Source organism: Apodemus sylvaticus, chromosome 15 (genome assembly GCF_947179515.1).
Source record: "Apodemus sylvaticus chromosome 15, mApoSyl1.1, whole genome shotgun sequence".
NCBI classification, from domain to species: Eukaryota; Metazoa; Chordata; class Mammalia; order Rodentia; family Muridae; genus Apodemus; species Apodemus sylvaticus.
Window position 1 is genome coordinate 36,323,384 of NC_067486.1, and position 23,417 is coordinate 36,346,800.

The window sequence follows — 23,417 nt, forward strand, 5'->3', positions numbered from 1 at the left end:
ACACAATTGGCTTACGTTTACTTTAAATGCTTAAAATTATTATACTTTTACTTGATTCTTTTTGTTTTTATTTTGTTTTTTGAGACAAGGTTTCTCGGTATAGCCTTAGCTGTCCTGGAAATTGCAGGATGGCCTTGAAAGTCACACAGATTGACCTACCTCTGCCTCCTGAGGACTGGGATTAAAGGAGTGTGCTACCACTGCCACTTTTACTCTATTGTTTAAAAGGATTTATTTTTACATCTAAGTGTGTGTTTATATGCTACATTTGCAGTGGCACCCGAAGCCCCTGAGCTGAAGCTGAAGATGATTGGGAGCTGCCCAGTTTTAGAAGCTGCAAGTGTTCTTAACCACTGACTCTTCCTGACTTCACTATTTTAAAGTTTAATGCTAAATTATGTAAGGTGTTATCTTAGGTATTTATTGCTGTGAATAGACACCATGGCCAAGGCAACTCTTATAAAAGCAAAAACTTAATTGGTCTGGCTTACAGCTGTAGAGGTTTAGTTCATTGCCCTTATGGTGGGAAGCATGGCGGCATCCAGGCAGACATGGTGCTGGAGGAGTGGAGACTTCTACGTCCTGATCTAAAGGCAGTGAGGAGAAGACTCTGCCTTCACTGGCAGACAGGAGGACGCTCTTAAAGTCCACTGCCTCACTGACACACTCCCTCCAACAAGCACACACCTACTCTAACAAGGCCATGCCTCCTATTAGTGCCACTTCCCATGACAAGCATATTCAAACCACCACATTCCACATCCTGGCACCCCATAGGCTTGTTCAAACACATAGCATAATACAAAATACATTTAGTCCAAATCCAAAGTCCCCATAGTCATAGACCTCAGTATCAGAGATCTATCACAGTTTCAAAGTTCAATGTCTCTTCGGAGAGTCATGCAATCTCTTAAATGCAATCCCCTGTACAATCAAAATCAAAAAGCAGATCACATAATTGAAACGTCACAGGATATACATTACCACTTCAAAACATTATGGTGAGGAAATAGTGGACCAAAGAAGAAAAAGCAGCTGGGCAAAATCCATACTTTGTGTCTCCATGTCTGATGTCCAGTTCCTTTTAACTTTGATAACTGCAACACACTTCTTTTTCTTGGGCTGGTTCTACTTCCTGTTAGCAGCTTTCTTCAGCAGTTATCCCATGGCTCTGGCATCTCTAACATCTTAGGGTATCCAAGGCAACTTCAACATTACAGTTTCTTGTTCCAGTGTCTGGGATCCACATATGATCTGTCTTCTTCCAAAGGACTTGGGTCACTTTTCCAGCTGCCCTCTGTAGCAGTCTAGGCTCTGGTTGACTCCACTCTACTGCTGCTGCTGTTCTTGGTGATCATCCCAGTTTTCCACTGTAACTAGGCTTCACCAATAGCCTCTCAAAGGCTCCCTTTATGGTGCCAAGCATGACCTCTTAAGTCCTAGACCATCAACTACAACTGAGGCTGTACCTTCACTGGTGGCTTTTCCTGGCCTCTCATAGTGCCAAGCCTCAGCTTCTCTCCATGACCCCTTCATACTTTCAAAACCAGTACTACCTGAGTCACTCTTACATATTACCAGGTACAGATTCCAGCAGGATGTATATTTCTGGGACACAGCTTCTTTGTGCTCTCCAGAAAACATTTCCCAGAAGATTTCACCTCAGTGATGATGGTCTCTTCTTAATCACTGCTAATTTCTTAGCAGTGATTTCTAACCAGCTTCAAATGTCCTGGTAACACCTAATCTTGAGTCTAAAGCCAGAGCCACATGGTCTAAGCTGATGAGTTCTAATGCCTTCTGGGCAAGAGCATGTCCCCCCTGTTCTCTTACATCCTTCACTGCATAGGCTTGGCTGTCCTAGAACTTGCTTTGTAAACTCACCTTGAACTACATGCCTTTGTCTCCTGGGATTAAAGATGTGTACCACCTAACCTTTTAATGGCCACTATGCCTCAGAATTTAGATTAAAGCCTGTGTCTTCCAGCCTCAAGATTTGGATCACAGGTGTGCACTCCATTTTGGAATTATAATCCATTTCAGATTAAAAATCCAAATGAAAACAATAACTGAGAGTAATAATGCCTAACATGATATAACTGTCCTTTGTTCACCTGCAAATATGGAAACAATTAGTTTAGCTGTGTAGGATCTTGCTCCAAGATCACCACATCCTTAATTCCATTTAATATCCTTGAATACTGGATTTAGCGTCATTATACCTTCTGGTGCCATTTTAATCTTTGAACAATTCATTTTGTATTTTTTTCTTTCTCAGCTGGCTACACTTGATCAAAAAGCTCTTCATGAGAGTAAACTATAGGGAATAATAATCTAAACTAGGCTTTTAAAGACTTCCCTTGTCAGTTCAGTTACTCTAAGTCTCTTCACCCTAGCCTCAGGTAGACTCTTCAGACACTGGCAAAAGAAGCCACAATATTCATCAAAATACCACAAAACAATCTGTAGGCAACATACTAACATTCTTCTGCTCTGAATCCTCTTGAACCAGGCCCCCAGAGTTCAAATCTACCTCAGCATTACTGACTACCATGCTTCTGCTCCTATGGTCCATTAAGCCCCAATTAAAGTATTCTACTGCATTGCAAAGTCCCCAACTCCACATTCCTCCAAACAAAAGCATCATCAGGCCTATCACATCCTAGTCTCTGGTACTAACTTCTGTCTTAGGGTTTCATTGCTGTAAATAGACACCATGACCAAGGCAACTCTTACAAAAGCAAACATTTATTGGGACTGGCTTACAGTTTTAGAGGTTTAGTTCATTTAGGTTGGTAGGAAGCATGGCAGCATTCAGGCAGACATGGTGCTGGAGGTCCTAAGAATTGTACACCTTGATCCGAAGGCCGAGAGAAAACTCTGTCTTCACAGGTAGCCAGGAGGAGGATCTCAAAGTCCACCCCCTCAGTGACGTATTCCTCCAGCAAGGATACATGAATGCTAAGAAGGCCACACCTAATAGTGCCACTTCCCATGGCCAAACATATTCATGCTCCCACAGGTGGATAGGCTTGCTGAGGTCATGTCCTGTCTACTTAGTTGAATGTGTAAGTTTCATTTATTTTTTGCCCTTTACTTATACTCATGCCAGGTGATATGGTATAGCTGCTTTAATGCTACATGACAGTCGAAGGACATGAGTAAACATGAAAAATAAACATTAGTTACTGTAGTTTTCACTCATCGTCTACATTTCAAGAGTAATCTATGATTCCATTACCTATGCATCAGAAATTGGCGGTGAAGCAGGATATACATCTTAACATACATTATAGTACAGTGATGACCTAAAAGGAAGTCACTTAGCTCCTAGTAGGTCTTGGGGAATTAGTGAAAGAGGAACTAAAATCCGTTTTTTTTTTTTCTTTACCTTCTTTAGTCAAAAGATGGCACTGTTGCTGTGCTGATTGGTTTTTGTTTTGTTTTGTTTTGTTTTTCATCTATAATGTGATTTTTGGTCCCTTTTAAATGCAGAAAACAGTTAAATGTGCTGATATAATTAACAGCGACCCTCCCCACTGAATGCCAAGTTTTCTAATCAGGCAGTAGAAGAATAGATGAGAAAAGGGAATTTATAGCTTTTAAATATTAGGTGGACTTAACAGTATTTACATATAGAACATTCTCTGAGTCTGCGATTTGCCCTGGGGAAGACAGGACACTCTGTCCCATGTTAAGTCTTGGCTGAGTATTTTCTCATTGCTTTTCTATTGCTTGGCTTTCCTAGCTGTCAGGGTTCTAAGACTTGCTTGATTTTCTAGTTCATCTGTTCATGAAACGCATACTGTTACGAAAGCATATGTTTTTCCTTCAAGGTTTTGAATTCAGGTCACCTTTTGCCTTTTCTTTTTGTTCTCTGTAAATCATGCGTTGGCAGTTGGAACTCTGTGAGCCCAGCTAGTAACTTAATGATGAACTCTCTTGTACTGAGAAGAAGCACATTCTCATCTTGTCAGTACCTCAAAAGGTTCTTGATGGTTGAAGATGTTCTGTTAGTAGACCCTTGAAGGATGATAAGCTTCAATTAAAAGCAGAGAATTTAATTTTTGGAAGAAAGAGGGAATATCTTGACACCTGGCTTCATTTAGTACTTATAGGAAAAGGTCTGGTGAATTGTTTTTGCTTGTATTTTAAAACAAATACACAAATTGAAGCTCTTTGATGCCAAGGACATGGAACCCTTGATAACTTGCAAAAAAAAAAAAAAAATTTAGTTTTTGTAGGATGAGAAGCCACTGGAGAGCATCATAGGCAGCTTATTAGTAGATCGGCCTGTCTGATGATTCTTTAATTTGCCCGAGTCAAATGGCGGATAAACCAGGCCTCATGCATGCTGGGAGAGTGTTCTACTTCTGAGCCACATGCTTTCATCCACCCGTGCTGATGCCTTTCTAAATTCACATTTCAATTGTTTGATTGTACAAAGTATTGAATAAAATGCTCAGTGGATAACTATGTGATTTTTGTAGATATATTACAGATTCTACTTTATAAAACTTCAATGTAGCTTATTTGAATATAAGGCAGAAGCTCAAAATCTGATTCAAAACACTTGTAGGGTGTTGGTATTTTTAGAACTCAGAAATTTGGATGGATGTTGAAAAAGAATACAGCCCATATTTGGCTGTACAATCCCTTCCTCCTTGTAGAGTTTAGAGGGGCACTGTGAAATCTAACCAAACGTGTTAACCCTCAGCAAAACATGGAAAGAGTCACACCATATGCCAGAGGTCTTGACTGTAGATTTGTATGAGTTTGTTACTTTTAGACTAAAGAAATCTTTAAAAGTAAAAACCTATACGGTTCAGTGCTTTTTGGCTTTAGCAATAAAGTACAGCGGAAGAATCTCATTAGAGTATACTTTATAAACTTCCAAAGATACAGTAAGGATTTTACTACATTAAGAACTCAAAATGTTCTTCTGTGTAATGGTTTCCACAGTAGGACTATGTCTGGCTTTCTTTTCAGATGCTTCGTTAACTAGATGCTTAGACACCAGTTGCATTTCAGCTTTTTCTATAAGGCACTAAAAAGCAATCAAAGATTTGAAGAAACTAGATATTCTACATCTGCTGTAAAGCACCAGGGCAAGCGGAATGTTGTCTGTGACTGAGTGACCATTCTTTCTCTGTTAGCCGTTCTTATAAGGCATTTCCCACTGCACTTTATTCTATTACCATTAACCATGAGTGGTTTACTCACTGCTCTGAGATAGAATTTTACTTTATATTTCAAATAGGGTATAATAAGCTGGTAAACATATAGGAGTTTCTGGAAGTCTATAGATGCTTTAGGAAAATGAGAAAGATTATACTGTATGGCGTTCTGCTTCTTTGAACAGGACTTCCCCAAATTTTGTGTTATACTTGGACATTGTATATATACGTGTATACGTATACATAGACATATATACATACACATGATATATAACATGCACTCATACATATATATATATATACATATGTATATATGTATGTACACACACACACATCTCCCAGGATAATGTGTCAGTTCTCATTTTAGAAATGGAAACTCATAATAGTTTTGAGTATGGGATAAACCATTGATTCTATTGTACCTATCATGATACTGTGGAGTCTTTTTTCTTCTTACTTTGGCTTGTAAGTAAGCTTTCCTCTTCTATTTTTCAGTGGTGAATAATTTGGATTAATATAACATTATTTTGGATAGTTTCATGCATTATGGTTAGTGGTCATTGTATAGGTAAATGATGTTACATCTGCCAAGATCTCATTAAACTAGAAAACTTCAGGCTGTCCAGAACACAAGACCATTGCTTCTTTGAATAAAGTTAGCATGATAGTTTACTTTTCTTTCCTCTCAAAACAAAAACAAAAACCAATAACTACACCCCTCAGAAGCTCATGTTGGAAGAAGAATGGAGGAAGGAGCCTGTTAATTTCACTCAGGTCTTTTTGTTTGTTTTTAATCTGTTCTTCCTTTGTCTTTTTATGTGCCCAACATCATACTGATTTGCCCAAATGCATTATTCAACCCTTTGGTCTTTAAATGCTTTTGTGTCCTAGATTTTACCTTTGTAGTGCATTTGTTAAGGTTTACCACCAAACTACGTTGCTTAAAACCATACCTAAGTGTTGCCTGCCATGGAGGGCCTACTTACTCTGCATGCATGCTGTCCGATCCTTAAAAAAGAAAAAAAAAAAACATTTATCTATAGTTTCTTTTCTGCAATATATGAACATACAGAGTTGGCAGGGTCTTTATATCTAGACCTCAGAGATGGGAATTATCAATAGGATAACACCCCTGCAGTTACAACAGTGGGACTAGTATCCTAACATGGGAATAGTTGAAAAGTATTTTAGATTTGGCCAAACTGTGATCCGGACGTGAGGAGATTGTCCTATGCATCTCAGTGTGCCAGAGTCACCACATAGGTCCTGGTAGACAAGAAGGAAGTATAGAGGTAGACTAGACAAACTTCAGGTTGGAATGACATCATCACCTGACCAAGTAAATGGATGCTAAAAAACAAAACAAAGGAAGAGCAAGGATTCCTCATGCACAGTTCCCGGGTGGAGGGTAGCATAGAAACACACGGACTGGATTCACAGAGCCTGTTAGAAACCATGGGCCTCAGAGGCCTGCAGGAGATTGGGCTCCAGTACTTTAAGTCACTAATTGTGCTTCCATCTTACCAAACTGTTATTAGACTCATAGTATGTGTGATCATTTCCTACTGGCTATGGCAGTAGGAGTACAATTTTTAAAAATCCATTAGATAGTCTCTATGCACAAGATATATGCAGTGTTGAATGCAGATATCTTTAAACTCCCATTAAAAGGACTATTTTAGTCTTAAACAGGTAACAATGATAGTACTCAATCAAGTAAGGGTGAGGTTTTTTTTTCCCCTCATTAACGTTGCACAGAAGGACACAGAAGCCTCACCATTTACAATGTTCCTGGCTCAATGCAAAGTTAAATTAATTTCTGTAGTGTTGTAGTATTGGGCGATTCTTCTGCTTTGTTTTTATTCCAGCATCCATAATTTATCTTCTAAACTTCAGCTGCCGTAACTTTGCTGGCCACATTAATTTCTCTAAAATGAAATCATGGGGATAACACAAGGCTTTTTTAAAAATACAAATTACATTAATCTCAAAATCTTAGGCAGAACATTGGAGACTCCCATCAAATGCTCCTTGCTGTTTGTCATTTCAGTTCCCCAACTCCGTGTGTACAATCCACTTACTCAGCAAAGGAACGCTTGGGAAGTCTACAAAGTCTAGGTGCTAGGAAATGTTCGCTGTCTGGGAGTTCAGGGCATAGGCTGTCTGAAGATTAAGTTCTCCTCTAACAATCAAAATATATACAAAAACTACTAATGACTATGGGAAAATTAGATATTTATCCATCTGGTAAATCTTTCCTGTCATTTGTGGTATCATTAAAACTAACCATATATGTAAAAATCTAGAAATATGATTAAGTGTGTAGTTAAATGTATTGTCTCCTGTCACAATTCCTCCTATGCTTACCGAAGCAATGACTTTCCCATATTTCTCTTCTTCATTTATTCTCCAGGTCACTGCCAAGTCTCTAAAGAACATCCCAAATCTCTAAATAATGTTTTTTCTTTTAGAGCTTTTAGGCACAGACTACTAACCTGCTGCTGGTATTTATAGCACTTACATGACTGTCTTAGAGTTTTACTTCTGTGGACAGACATCATGACCAAGGAAACTCTTATAAAGACAACATTTAATTGGGGCTGGCTTACAGGTTCAGAGTTTCAGTCCATTATCATCAAAGGTGGGAGCATGGCAGCATCCAGGCAGACATGGTGCAGGAGGATCTGGGAGTTCTATGTCTTCTTTTGAAGACTGCTAGTAGAATACTGACTTCCAGGAAGCTAGGATGAGGGTCTTAAAGCCCACAAGTACAGTGACACACCTACTCCAATAGGGCCACAGCTTCTAATAGTGCCCACTCCCTGGACCTAGCATATACAAACCATAACAGTGACCCTGCATCCCATGTCCTTAGTCATCCGGTGAATGTTGATTATATAGACTTCATTTGATACGGAGTGGAGTATACCTGGGTACCAAATTACCCATTTCTCCTAGAGTCAGCTCTAAGACTTCCATTTCCTAGTCTACTATGATTAATGTCTGTCTGTCTGTCTATCAAATAATCAAGGACAGTGCCTCCTCTTTTTTCCTACAATAAGTATCTTTGTATGGCAGCATTGCCATATGTATCTCCCTCTAGTTGTCTACCTTGGTACTATTCCTTCTCAAGTTTTATCTACTATCCAAGACATTCTCCTAATATCAGTCTATTGAGTGATTCTGAACATTGAGCATCATTAAAAGGTGTATGTTGTTTAAGTCTGAAAAATAATATTCATTGTAGCCTTGGGTAATGTGTTAAAAGTAAATTTCTCTCTGTTAGTTGAGTTTTATTATAGGAGTATTACTGAATTTTCCTAGAACACATGAGATAGGAGCAGCAACTTTCTCTGTCCCAGCTGTGCACCGCAGATCGTCAGCTTTTTCTCAGCTGCCAGTCACCCTTCATAGAGACCTCCCTCTGCAGCCTGAAGAGGCTTTGCTCCAAAGTTCACACACTGCCCTTTCTCGGAGGCTTCCTGCTCTTTGCTGTTTCTTGTTGTATTTACTCTGTGTGGGTTATATTTCTCCTCCTTGACTTATCTCTTCAGTTTGCTAGAGGAAAAAAAAAATCAGGGGCATCAGAGAGTTTCTGTATTCTTCTTGGATCTTTTTAAGGGTCAGCTGCAAATGGGATTCCCTTGCCATCTGCTGTTGCCACCCGATGTCTGCTGAAACGACCCATCTCTTAGTGTTGCCTTGTCCTTCTGGAGGCATTTATTATCTTCCCATATCCGCTGCATTTTAACCTTTAGCAATGATAAATTGCAGTGCAAGTGTACATGGGGACGTTTATGCAGCAGTCACAGGCCCCTCTGTGCCTCTGTCTGATCTCATCTCATGATAACCCTCCTCTCTTCCCTGCCTCTAGGCACACAGCTGTCCTTTTTCCTTGGCCATGCCTTAGAGACTCTTTAATGGTTATTTCTGCAGTGTAGAATATGCTTCCTTCACACATCTGCTTAGCCCAGTTGTTATTTACTCTTACTTAAAGTTACATTTCCCACCATGGTATACCATGGCGCAGTGCAGCTGACTGGCAGGTGACAGACAGGCTACATCTACACACCAGCCAGAGACCTTGATAGGCCTGGGTTCTTCTGAGGTGTCACTCCATGATTGCAGAACTTCCTTTTTTTTTTTTTTTTTTTTTAAGTTTTTTTTCAGGGTTTCTCTGTATAGCCCTGGCTGTCCTGGAACTCACTCTGTAGACCAGGCTGGCCTCGAACTCAGAAATCCTCCTGCTTCTGCCTCCTAAGTACTGGGATTAAAGGCGTGCGGCACCACTGCCCAGCTCAAAACTTCTTTTTCTGTTGCTTACTGGTTCCTTTCTCTGTGACTCTGTATCTAATCTCTTCCCTTAACATTATCAGCTAAATTTGATTAGTGTGTCCTCACCAGTGTTTGGATTTCAAATCAGTTATCTCATTAAAGAGTCCATTTTCTAACTCAGCTCCTTGAAAAGACAATGGAACCATTGTACAAGGAACTTAGTTCATTCAGTGGGACTGCTTGGCTTCCACTTTTCCTGAGGTAATTGTGAGAATGTGCTATTTGTGAAAACACAGGTTTTTTTTTTTTCCCCTCAAGTCTCTAGATTTTTTATTTTTTGATAATTTTTTAAAAATTCTTCTCTCATACATTACATCCCAACTTCAGTTTCTCCTCCATTCAACTGAGAGATGTGGACAAATGGGAATTTTTCAAAATTATTTTGAGACTAATAAATGATAATATATATAATATAGACTAATATAGTAATATAATGACATTGCCCCTTCCCTTTTCTTCCTCTCACATAACCCCATCTTGCTCTCTTTCAAATACAAGGTCTCTTTCTTTATTTGTTCTTACATATCTGTATGTTCCTAAATTTAAAAACATAACATGCTCAGACTATACAAAGTTACTTGTAAATGAACATTTTCAGAACAGAATATTCGTTATTGGATGTAGTGTGTTTTTCCCTGGGGCTTTTTGCAATAGGGTAGCCTATCTGTATAAACCTGACTTGCCAGGTACTCACTAGGTAGCCAAGGCTAGTCTCAATCTCATAGCAATTCTCTTCCCTCAGAATTTGCAGTGATAGAATTAGAGGTATACGGCATCACACCTGGTAGGAAGTGTTTTAAATTGTTAGTGTTTACATTGTATTGTTTTATTCAGTGATACTTGACCAGTAGACAATAACCAGCAAATACTAGGTGTTATATGAATAATAAGGAATGTGGTAACCTCTTGGAAGAGTTATTTCTCTGTCCCATTTCTGGAAAGTTATCTTTGTCTTATATTAATTCAACTCCTATTGCCAAAATTTTGTATATTATTTTCCCAAATTTTGTTAATTGAATTTTTTTTTATTTATTTATTTTTTATTCGATATAATTTATTTACATTTCAAATGATTTCCCCTTTTCTAGCCCCCCCCCCCACTCCCCGAAAGTCCCGCAAACCCCCTTCTCTTCCCCTGTCCTCCCACCCACCCCTTCCCACTTCCCCGTTCTGGTTTTGCTGAATACTGTTTCACTGAGTCTTTCCAGAACCAGGGGCCACTCCTCCTTTCTTCTTGTACCTCATTTGATGTGTGGATTATGTTTTGGGTATTCCAGTTTTCTAGGTTAATATCCACTTATTAGTGAGTGCATACCATGATTCACCTTTTGAGTCTGGGTTACCTCACTTAGTATGATATTCTCTAGCTCCATCCATTTGCCTAAGAATTTCATGAATTCATTGTTTCTAATGGCTGAATAGTACTCCATTGTGTAGATATACCACATTTTTTGCATCCACTCTTCTGTTGAGGGATACCTGGGTTCTTTCCAGCATCTGGCAATTACAAATAGGGCTGCTATGAACATAGTAGAACATGTATCCTTATTACATGGTGGGGAGTCTTCTGGGTATATGCCCAGGAGTGGTATAGCGGGATCTTCTGGAAGTAAGGTGCCCAGTTTTCGGAGGAACCGCCAGACTGATTTCCAGAGTGGTTGTACCAATTTGCCACCCCACCAGCAGTGGAGTAGTGTTCCTCTTTCTCCGCACCCTCTCCAACACCTGCTGTCTCCTGAATTTTTAATCTTAGCCATTCTGACTGGTGTAAGATGAAATCTTAGGGTTGTTTTGATTTGCATTTCCCTAATGACTAATGAAGTTGAGCATTTTTTAAGATGTTTCTCCGCCATCTGAAGTTCTTCAGGTGAGAATTCTTTGTTTAACTCTGTACCCCATTTTTAATAGGGTTGTTTGGTTTTCTGGAGTCTAACTTCTTGAGTTCTTTATATATATTGGATATTAGCCCTCTATCTGATGTAGGATTGGTGAAGATCTTTTCCCAATTTGTTGGTTGCCGATTTGTCCTCTTGATGGTGTCCTTTGCCTTACAGAAACTTTGTAATTTTATGAGGTCCCATTTGTCAATTCTTGCTCTTAGAGCATACGCTATTGGTGTTCTGTTCAGAAACTTTCTCCCTGTACCGATGTCCTCAAGGGTCATCCCCAATTTCTTTTCTATTAGCTTCAGAGTGTCTGGCTTTATGTGGAGGTCCTTGATCCATTTGGATTTGAGCTTAGTACAAGGAGACAAGGATGGATCAATTCACATTCTTCTGCATGCTGACCTCCAGTTGAACCAGCACCATTTGTTGAAAAGGCTATCTTTTTTCCATTGGATGTTTTCAGCCTCTTTGTCGAGGATCAAGTGGCCATAGGTGTGTGGGTTCATTTCTGGATCTTCAATCCTGTTCCATTGATCCTCCTGCCTGTCACTGTACCAATACCATGCAGTTTTTAACACTCTTGCTCTGTAGTATTGCTTGAGGTCAGGGATACTGATTCCCCCAGCTTTCCTTTTGTTGCTGAGAATAGTTTTAGCTATCCTGGGTTTTTTGTTGTTCCAGATGAATTTGATAATTGCTCTTTCTAACTCTGTGAAGAATTGAGTTGGGATTTTGATGGGTATTGCATTGAATCTGTATAGTGCTTTAGGCAAAATGGCCATTTTAACTATATTGATTCTACCGATCCATGAGCATGGGAGGTTTTCCCATTTTTTGAGGTCTTCTTCCATTTCCTTCTTCAGAGTCTTGAAGTTCTTGTCATACAGATCTTTCACATGTTTGGTAAGAGTCACCCCAAGATACTTTATACTGTTTGTGGCTATTGTGAAGGGGGTCATTTCCCTAATTTCTTTCTCAGCCTGCTTATCCTTTGAGTATAGGAAGGCCACTGCTTTGCTTGAGTTGATTTTATAACCTGCCACTTTGCTGAAGTTGTTTATCAGCTGTAGGAGCTCTCTAGTGGAGTTCTTTGGGTCACTTAGGTAGACGATCATGTCATCTGCAAATAATGATACTTTGACTTCTTCCTTTCCAATTTGTATCCCTTATGTTGTCGAATTGCCCGAGCTAGTACCTCAAGTACAATATTGAAAAGATAAGGAGAAAGGGGCAGCCTTGTCTGGTCCCTGATTTCAGTGGGATTGCTTCAAGTTTCTCTCCATTTAGTTTGATGCTGGCTACTGGTTTGCTGTATATTGCTTTTACTATGTTTAGGTATGGGCCTTGAATTCCTGTTCTCTCCAAGACTTTAAGCATGAAGGGATGCTGAATTTTGTCAAATGCTTTTTCAGCATCCAATGAAATGACCATGTGGTTTTGTTCTTTGAGTCTGTTTATGTAGTGGATTGTATTGATGGATTTCCGTATATTGAACCAACCCTGCATTCCCGGGATGAAGCCTACTTGATCATGGTGGATGATCGTTTTGATGCGTTCTTGGATTCGGTTGGCAAGAATTTTATTGAGTATTTTTGCATCGATGTTCATAAGGGAAATTGGTCTGAAGTTCTCTTTCTTTGTTGGATCTTTGTGTGGCTTTGGTATCAGCGTAATTGTGGCTTCATAGAAGGAATTGGGTAGTGTTCCTTCTGTTTCTATTTTGTGGAATAGTTCGAAGAGTATTGGTGTTAACTCTTCTTTGAAGGTCTGGTAGAATTCTGCACTGAAGCCATCTGGTCCTGTGCTTTTTTTGGTTGGAAGACTTTCTATGACTCCTTCTATTTCTTTAGGCATTATGGGACTGTTTAGATGGTCTAGTTGGTCCTGATTTAATTTTGGTATTTGGTATCTGTCAAGGAAATTGTCCATTTCCTCCAGATTCTCCAGTTGTGTTGAGTATAGGCTCTTGTAGTAGGATCTGATGATTTTTTGGATTTCCTCAGTTTCCGTTGTTATATCTCTCTTTTCATTTCTAAGTTTGTTAATTTGGATACTTTCTCTGTGCCCTTTGGTCATTCTGGCTAAGGGTTTATCTATCTTGTTGATTTTCTCAAAGAACCAGCTCCTGGTATTGTTGATTTTTTGTATGGTTCTCTTTGTTTCTACTTGATTGATTTCGGCCCTGAGTTTGATGATTTCCTGCCTTCTACTCCTCCTGGGCGAAATAGCTTCTTTTTGTTCTAAGGCTTTCAGGTGTGTCATTAAGCTGGTAATGTATGCTCTCTCCATTTTCTTTTTGGAGGCACTCAGGGCTATGAGTTTTCCTCTTAGCACTGCTTTCATTGTGTCCCATAGATTTGGGTATGTTGTGTTTTCATTTTCATTGTGTTCTAAAAAGTCTTTAATTTCTTTCTTTATTTCTTCCTTGACCAAGGTATTATTGAGTAGAGTATTGTTCAGTTTCCACGTGTATGTGGGCTTTCTGTTGTTTCTGTTGCTATTGAAGACCACTTTTACTCCATAGTGATCAGATAGGAGGCATGGGATTAGTTCGATCTTATATTTGTTGAGGTCTGTCTTGTGACCAATTATATGGTCGATTTTGGAGAAGGTACCATGAGGTGCTGAGAAAAAGGTATATTCTTTTGTTTTAGGATAGAATGTTCTATATATATCTGTTAAATCTAATTGGTCCAAAGCTTCAATTAGTTTCATTGTGTCCCTGTTTAGTTTCTGTTTTCCTGATCGGTCCATTGAGGAAAGTGCAGTGTTGAAGTCACCCACAATTATTGTGTTAGGTGCAATGTGTGCTTTTAGTTTTAATAAAGTTTCTTTTACGAAAGAGGGTGCCCTTGCATTTGGTGCATAGATGTTCAGGATTGACAGTTCTTCTTTTTGTATTTTTCCTTTGACCAGCAAGAAGTGTCCCTCAGGGTCTCTTTTGATGACTTTGGGTTGAAAGTCAATTTTATCTGATATTAAAATGGCTACTCCAGCTTGTTTCCTGAGACCATTTGCTTGTAAAATTGTCTTCCAGCCTTTTACTCTAAGGTAGTGTTTGTCTTTGACCCTGAGGTGTGTTTCCTGTAAACAGCAAAATGTAGGGTCCTGTTTACGTATCCATTCAGTTAGTCTGTGTCTTTTTATTGGGGCATTAAGTCCATTGATGTTAAGAGATATTAAGGAATAGTGATTGTTACTTCCTATCATTTTTGACGTTATTTTTTAAATTTGAATGCTTAACTTCTTTTGGGTTTGATGAAAGGTTACTATCTTGCTTTTTCCAGGGTGAAGTTTCCCTCCTTGTATTGGTGTTGTCCTCCTATTATCCTTTTTAGGGCCGGGTTTGTGGATAGATATTGGGTAAACTTGGTTTTGTCATGAAATATCTTAGTTTCTCCATCTATGGTGATTGAGAGTTTTGCTGGATATAGTAGTTTTGGTTGGCATTTGTGTTCTCTTAGAGTCTGCATGAGATCTGCCCAGGACCTTCTAGCCTTCATAGTCTCAGGTGAAAAGTCTGCTGTGATTCTGATAGGTCTTCCTTTATATGTTACTTGGCCTTTTTCTCTTACTGCCTTTAGTATTCTTTCTTTGTTTAGAACATTTGGTGTTTTGATTATTATGTGACGGGAAGTATTTCTGTTCTGGTCCAGTCTGTTTGGAGTTCTGTAGGCTTCTTGTATATTCATGGGCATCTCTCTCTTTAGGTTAGGGAAGTTTTCTTCCATAATTTTATTGAAGATGTTTGCTGGCCCTTTAAGTTGTAAATCTTCACTCTCATCTATGCCTATAATCCTTAGGTTTGGTCTTCTCATTGTGTCCTGGATTTCCTGGATATTTGTTAATTGAATTTTTAGACAAGCTTGATTGATCTTATTTTGACTCGTTTTACTTTGAAGATGGGGGTAGGGGATACGTTGACCTTTAACTTCCAAATGTTTCTACAGGATCTTCCTTATTTGGGCAAACATATATTAAATGTCTATGAGTTGTCCTCCTCCTGTATTTTTTATGATATTGAATGAGCCATCTTTGCTGATCTTTCTTTGTTTGTTGTATCATTTTGTTGCCTGAATTGAATCGTCAGTTTCTTCCCAGGCCATATTTTTGCTGTTTTTGTGTTTGTTTTCTTATATATTGATTAATCATTTCTTGGAAATCCTTGGTTATACCTTTTAAGTTTGTAGTAAAACAGAAATGTACAGGAGGTTTATTATAAGTGTGGGACATTTTTCCTGATAATATCATGCTATGGTAAGCTGGGGCCTAACTCTAGAGCAATAGTTTTCAACCTGTGCATTGTGACCCTCTTGACAAACCTCTACCTCCAAAAATATTTACGTTATGATTCATAACAGTAACAAAATTACAGTTATAAAGTAGCAATGAAATTAATTTTATGATCGGGGATCATCACAACATGATAAACTGATTTAAACATTAACATTAGAAACTTTAACATTAGTAACATTAGAAACTTTGAGAACCAGTGTTCTAGAGGATCCCTTTAAGATAGAGTGCAAAGGTTTTGGGTTTGAGGAAAAGCCCACCACAGCTGCCTTATATCCCCACAAATTATTTATCTCTTGTTCTAGGTGAATACCTTCTGATTTTACATGATAGGCCAATCTGGAGTACATAGAGTAAGAAAAGTGATTTATTTTTGTCTGTTTTCAACTAGAGTCTTTGTTTCCTATTTTATTTCCATGACTCAAAAGGCAAACATATTGTCCATTTTCTTTCCCCATCTCCATATCCTTAAAAGAACAAATCATCAGCTAAATTCACTTTCTCTGATTTTTCTGTCTTGATTTATCTGGTTACCATTTCCCAGTCATCAGTGATAAATTCAAACCAATTATGACTAGGGTCAGAAAACCACCAGTTACTGTATCCTGAGCCAGAGTAAGGCTGGATTGTAGTTTCCTTGACGTGTATCCCCAACTTTGCTTGTGCCTAACCCATCTCATCATTTTCTCCATTACACACAGGTCTGCAATTAAAGCTTTACGTCCTGGAGGGCTACTGGTGTACTCTACATGCACGCTTTCCAAGGCTGAAAATCAAGATGTGATCAGTGAGATCTTAACTTCTGACAGTAGCATCGTGCCTGTGGATATTAGTGGGATAGCAAGGACTTTCTCCCGAGACTTCACATTTGCACCCACTGAACAGAAATGCAGCCTTTTGGTGATTCCTGAAAAGGGCAAAGCTTGGGGCCCAATGTATGTAGCCAAACTGAAAAAAGGCCTGAGTGCAAGAAAACGGCAAGGCGAATTGTGTGAGCCATGCTGATGTACATGAATATTTTCTGAGCTCTCCATGTGTTGGTTACGTGTAGCTTTTCACTATTCTGCCTTAGTTCTGTGAATGGGCCAGGCTACCAGTCCACACCACACCAAGCTCCCCTTGAATCCACAGATCACACACACACACACACACACACACACACACACACACACACACAGAGAGAGAGAGAGAGAGAGAGAGAGAGAGAGAGAGAGAGAGAAAGAACTACTCATTTTTGACTTGCTGGAAAATCATGTTCTTATCAATACTCTTAGCTCCATATCTCCCACTCACCCTAAACTTCAGTTGCTAAACTTCGCTGACCACCCACCCACCCACCTGTAGTAGCAGCCTGTGTGGCCACTCCATTTTAAGATCTCACGTGGCTGGTTAACTTTTCTCCATCAGAAGAATAGAAAATTCTGTCTCTTCTTCCATGTGTCTGTCTCTTCTCCAGGCACGCAGAAGTCCTAGCTGTTCCTTCCACCCAGCAATTGGCCCATGGTTCTGACAGAGCAAGAGCCAACTGGGGAACAGTACCTTAGCATCAGAACCGCCACTACAGTTAGTACTTAAATACTTACAGAGCCACTTTCCTTAGGACCATTTGGACCCTGTTTAGTTAGTGTTTCAGCCTCACTAAAGAAATTTTCAGGTATAACTTTCCTACTTGAAATATATGTATAGTGATAATTTAAAGTGGGACAGATGGTGTTGGTTCTGTATAATAATTTTTTGTCTCTTAATCGGGATTTTATAGTTAAATTAATTAGAATACTGAGTTCTGTGCATAAAATGTTTAGGACTGTATTCTATAACATGAGTGTTTTAAAACTTTCCTTTAAAAATGTGTATTTGCCAACACTTTTACTGTTTCCTCATCAAATCTACATATTTTTTTGTAAGAATAATTGGTATTCCAAGGCCAACTTCTTAAGCAGCACAATTTCTAGTTCTAGCAACATAGGTTTCTTATTTGCAAAGTTGTTTTGTGTTAAGGACTGTCTTCTGTTTACTGCAAAGGTCAGTGACTCTATTGACACCAGCTTTATTTCTCCCCATTTTCTTTTATTCACAAATACAAATTGAAAGGGTAAATTATGTTGAAAGGCCTTTAGAACAACAGATTCACACTCACAGGTTTGACTTTCGACATTAAGCTTGTAGAATAATGGAGTCTCTCCGGCAGGCTATAAAGCAAGCACTTGAAGCAAAACCATGATGATTAATAACGGTGATAACTAAACTATATTTGGAGTGTTTTGTTACATAATTGCAGTCATAATGAGTACTACAGAATCTGATTATCCTACAGTTGCAATCTGGAGGTGCTTTTTATTTCACTTGGTTATAAAATGTTATATGAGAGTGTGATGTCACATATTAATGTAGAAGATGCCTAACAAGAATCAATTATCCATTACCAAAACCCCAAACAAATCAGAGCGGGCTCTATTTTTTACAGATCCCAAGAATTTTATGTGTATTTCTATATTTATACTTAGGATTTTTTTAAAAATCAATTTTAAATCATATTTTTCTTTAGGAATGCTTCACTTGGATCAAAACATGTTTTTCCAACTATTAAGAAAAATCATAGTGACAGACATGGCATTGCACACCTGTGATCACAGCATTTTTAAGGCTGAGGTGGAAGAATTATAAATTCAGGTCAGCCTTGGCTCCTTAAGGATGATGGAGGGAGGACAGGGAAGGAGGGAAGGCTAGAGCAGGAGAGGAAATTACAGAGCATACTTGACATTGGAAATTAGCTTTTTATTTTTATTAAGATTTATTTTTATCTTATATGTATGTCTTGATAGCATGTATGTCTGTGTACCATGTGCGTACCTGTTGCCCGAGGAAGTCATAACTGGGCTTCAGATTCTCCGGGACAGAGATATAGATGGTTGTGAACCACCATATGGATGCTTAGAATCAAATCCTGATCTTCTGTAAAAGCAACAAGTGCTGTTAACTGCTGAGCCATCTCTCAAGCCCAAAATTCGCTTAAAAAAATCTATGGAAGCACAAAATTCCACTGATGCAGAGTGGTATTGTTCTGTTCTTTTCATTAAACTATTCATTACATACTTTTTGTTTTGCATACGTGTGTAACTTGAGTCAAATGAACAGACAGTCTAGGAAAAATCATCCTCCTACCTTTGTTCTTGACACTGCTGGTGGGATTGCAAGATGGTACAACCACTTTGGAAATCAGTCTGGCGGTTCATCAGAAAACTGGGAATGTCACTTCCTGAGGACCCTGTTATACCACTCCTGGGCATATATCCAGAGGATTCTTCAGCATGCAATAAGGACACATGCTCCACTATGTTCATAGCAGCCCTATTTGTAGTAGCCAGAAGCTGGAAAGGACCTAGATGTCCTTCAATGGAGGAATGGATACAAAAAATGTGGTATATTTACACAATGGAGTACTATTCAGCCATTAGAAACAATGAATTCATGAAATTCTTAGACAAATGGATGGAGCTGGAGAACATCATACTAAGTGAGGTAACCCAGTCTCAAAAGATCAATCATGGTATGCACTCACTGATAAGTGGATATTAGCCTAGAAACTTTGAATACCCAGGACATAATCCACTAATTAAATGATGTCCAAAAAGAATGGAGGACTGGGCCCTGGCTCTGGAAAGACTCAGTGCAAGAGTATAGGGGAATTCCAGAACAGGGAAGTGGGAAGGGGTGGATGGAAGAATAGGGGGATGGAAGAGGGCTTATGGGACTTGTGGGGAGTGGGGACCCAGAAAAGGGGAAATCATTTGCAATGTAAATAAAAAAAGTAAAATAAAATAAAATATCTTAAAATATATCTCACCAGTGTGTTTATAGTAAATGTTTATCTCTTGGTCCCATCAAATGTATTCAGTTAAAATAGAAAGTTAATTCTAGAAAAGGGTTTTGTTTGTTTTAGTTTGAAGTAGTGTTTGTTTTTCTGTTTGAATTCCTGACTTTGGATTCTGTAGTTTTAAAAGTGCTTTTGTATATGTTAACCACAATGTAAAACTTCAAAGTACAAGTGGTATGTGTGTTGAGTGTCATTATTTTTCCAGTATAATGTCATGAAAAATGAACAGTAGGTGTGGTATTGGACTTGATTGTCTTGGGATTGATGAAAATATGTTTTTTACATATATTCATCAACTGTATTATTAAGATGATTGTAACAAAACAGCAAACATTTACTGAGCATTAAATGCTTGATTGAAGTCTTTATGATTCCTTTTTTGATCTTTATAACTATGACCAGGAATGGTGGTGATGGGTGTCAGTCATCAGCCTTTGGGAGGCAGAGACCTGACAGTGCCTGGCCACAAAGGGAGACACTGGCTCAAAACAAGCAAACAACCAAATGAACAGCCGCCGGTAATGAGTTTGTATTTCTCTGTAATTGAGGGAAGCAAAGCCCAGCGTTATCTGTCTGTCAAGGACACTGCCAACTTAAGAGGAGAACCCAGATGCGAGCTGGCTCCATTGGCAGTCCTTCCTACTGTCACTGTGTTGTCTCACTCAGTGTGGATTGTATGATCCTCAAGATTAATGGCTGCCTCTCTGCCTGTTCTCCACTAGTCACTTTTCTGTTTATGCACAATTCTCTATTCCCAGAGCATCAAGTACAGATCATCAGAGCTTGATCAGTACTTGGGAAAAGAAAAGCCTTTGAAATATGTCAGTCCTATTCTGAGGAAGTATGCCTTGTGATTGTAATACTAAGGATTTTTACATGGAGGTATTTTTGTGCCTCCCTCTCTGTTACAGATGGTGAGCTGAAGAATGGATCCTTGGACAGCCTTGCAATGTCAACCAAAAACTGAAGAATAATAGATGCTGCATTCTATGGCATGAAGTCACTTTCAAAACAGCTTCATAAAATTTAGGTCACCTACCAACACCTTAACTGCATGCTGCCATCAGCACGCTGAACAGCCACTAGTTTCACAAATAGACTAAGAGCAAATGTAATGCATTTAAATGGTTTGTACTGAATTTTTAAAGCATAAGATACTATTTGTGGTTTGGAGTAAAGGTAGCCTACTATTCTTTATCCCATTACATATATCCATTTAGCCTTATACTTAAATTACGTATTATTCCCCTAGTGTTACCGTAAAAAAAAAATATGCTTTCATATAATGTAGGTAGGTATAAAAAATGGCTACCTGAATACATGGTACATGAATAAATAATCAATGCCTAATAGACCTTTCTTCAAGAAACCTGTATGCCTGGTGAGAAGCATCAGGTCATCTGCATAGTCTAATATAACTTATCTAAAATCCAAGAGAAAATTGAAATGCATGGTGACAATTGTATTACATGCCAAGAAGTCCTTTGATGCAATTGAATGAGGCTACTTGTGTTATATGTTAGGTAAATTTGACCTTAGGGACAAATAGAACAGATAGCACAATTTATTTTCAACTAGTTTATTTGATTCAAAATCAATGGTTTACAATCTCCCTTTCCCGGCTTATTACTGCACTGGGGTTGGAAGCAAGGACAAGGCCCATTTCTGATGTTCCTCTGCAGACTGACTGTGGTACTTACAATATCACCAGATCCCAGGGGCATTCAGAACACTCAGATGGAGGCTCATAATTTAAATACTACATGCTGATAGTCTACAAGTGCTGAGAGCCTTAACACCTTCTGTCCTGAAAACATTAACTGAAATATCAGGATTTCAGTGGTGTCAGGATGCAAAGTCAGTGGGAGAGAATCAGAAATACTATCTTGACACAATAGTTCCTACAAACATGACAAGTGACATTTTATAATAAAATTTAAACTTAGACATGATTTGGGATTCTCATAAGGAATTCATTAAGCAACCAAACAAAATATAAGACTTAAAAATGGACCTGTAATCCAGCGATTTTTTTTAAAAGTGAGGTTCATTAAATCTAAGGGAAATTAAAGCCTAGTAGAACATGTACCTCTTTCATATTTAATTCAGTAACTCTAATATTAAACTCCATACCTCTGTAACTTTTTATAAATGAAGAAATTCGTTTCCTTGGGCATGTAAGACCGCACAGTCACGATGAAACCCTAGGATAGCATTTGCTACCTCAGGGAAAGGATTCTTTGCCTCATTGGAAGCCATTTAATAGAATACGTCATGACTCAATTAAGCTTGCTATGGCTTGTCAAAAGGAATTTTCCACTGCATATTGCTACAGAAGAGCCTATTACATGTGACTAACTACATCCCACAACAGGATAAACAGAGGCCAAAAATGAATAGTTGACTACAGAAAAAGAAACAGGACCATAGTACCCAGCTTAATCTAGGTTTTAAAAACAGAAGGGAATAAAATTGCAAGAATAGACAAATTCCAGAAGTATTAGTGAGTCCAGAAGGGAAAAATGGTTGGACTGATCTTGTATTAGTTTGTAATTGTTTTTTTTTTTTTTAAGAAATCTTCATGTATTTATTCAAACAAGGTATTAACGATTTTCCAAAATGCTATATGAGGATAAGGGCCAGAGAAATGAGATGGCCAGAAGCTGTGGACTGCCTCATACTTGATGCTGGTAGGAAATGATTGCAGAATTTACTGCTACAGACTTGCAAAAAGAGGATGGGTGTGGTGATGATAGCTATCTTTAATGTCATTAGAACCTACACTATGTGGCATTTTTAGTCACAGATAGGAAGTATAATTAGTTGTATCATATGACACAAGATAGATCTTCCCCTTTAATTGATCATAAAAAAATAAGCTTGATTGAAAGTCCTAGGCTGTACCAAATGTGTTTCCCAAACGCCAGAGGCAGACACAATATAACCATGTGTTCTTCAATAAAAGGTTTCTCTATTAGCAAGGCACACTAACCTGTAACTATACCCAGACATACACAAGACCAACACAGAAGATCATCTGAGCTTAGACCAGCCTAAGCAGCATAGACACTGTTTCAACAGCAGAGCTCTTCATATATTGGTTTGCCTTAGATTCCAGTGCAGATACCAGTTTCTTCTTCTGTATGAGGCTGTAACTAGCCTATGCATGTTGTTTTTCAAGATGTAGTTATTTACATATTATTTATATATAATATATTATGTAATTATGTATATGTATGTGTGTTTGTGAGAGACAATATGACTATGTGAATTTAAGTGAAGGTGCCCATGGTGGCTAGAGAGACGGGATCGCCTGGAGTTAGGGTTACAGGTGGTTATCAGCTGCTGAATGTAGAGGCTGGGAACAAAATTTGGATTCTGTGGAAGAGTAAGTACCCTTCACCACAGAACTGCCTCTCCAGACATGCATGTGCTCTTTTGAGGATCCTGCTTAACCTGTGGCTCAAATACACCTTTACAGATACATTACAGCTAACAAAGTCGGTTCCTTCTCCTTCCATGTTGTGGAGTTGACAGAAGCTATTTGATGTAATTTGTGAAAAGGTGATGCGTGTAACAGGTTGAGGATCTGACTGTCAGTCTGGCCAGTCTTACCTTGAGTGGGTGAAAGGAAGTCTCAGCAGCAAGGGAAGCTGCAATAGAACAGGGCTGACACACTACCAGAAAGCCATTACAGTGTCCCATACGAGTTAGGTGTTCTCTTGTGGTTTGCATTGCTGTGAAGAGACACCATGTCCAAGGCAAGTCTTATAAAGGACCACAATTATAAGGGGCTGGGGCTGGCTTACAGGTTCCGGAGTTCAGTTTATTATCATCAAGGGGAGAGCCTGG

General features: G+C 38.7%; 1 protein-coding gene across 1 annotated transcript in view; it reads left to right on the forward strand.

Annotated features, from left to right (window-relative positions):
• Positions 1–18,786, forward strand: part of Nsun3 (NOP2/Sun RNA methyltransferase 3) — a 51,842-nt gene extending 33,056 nt beyond the window's left edge. The window contains exon 6 of the mRNA XM_052158701.1: positions 16,393–18,786. Within this exon, the coding sequence (XP_052014661.1) occupies positions 16,393–16,696 (304 nt within the window). The 3' untranslated portion in view covers positions 16,697–18,786. The remainder of the gene's footprint in view (positions 1–16,392) is intronic.
• Positions 18,787–23,417: the final 4,631 nt, after the last annotated feature.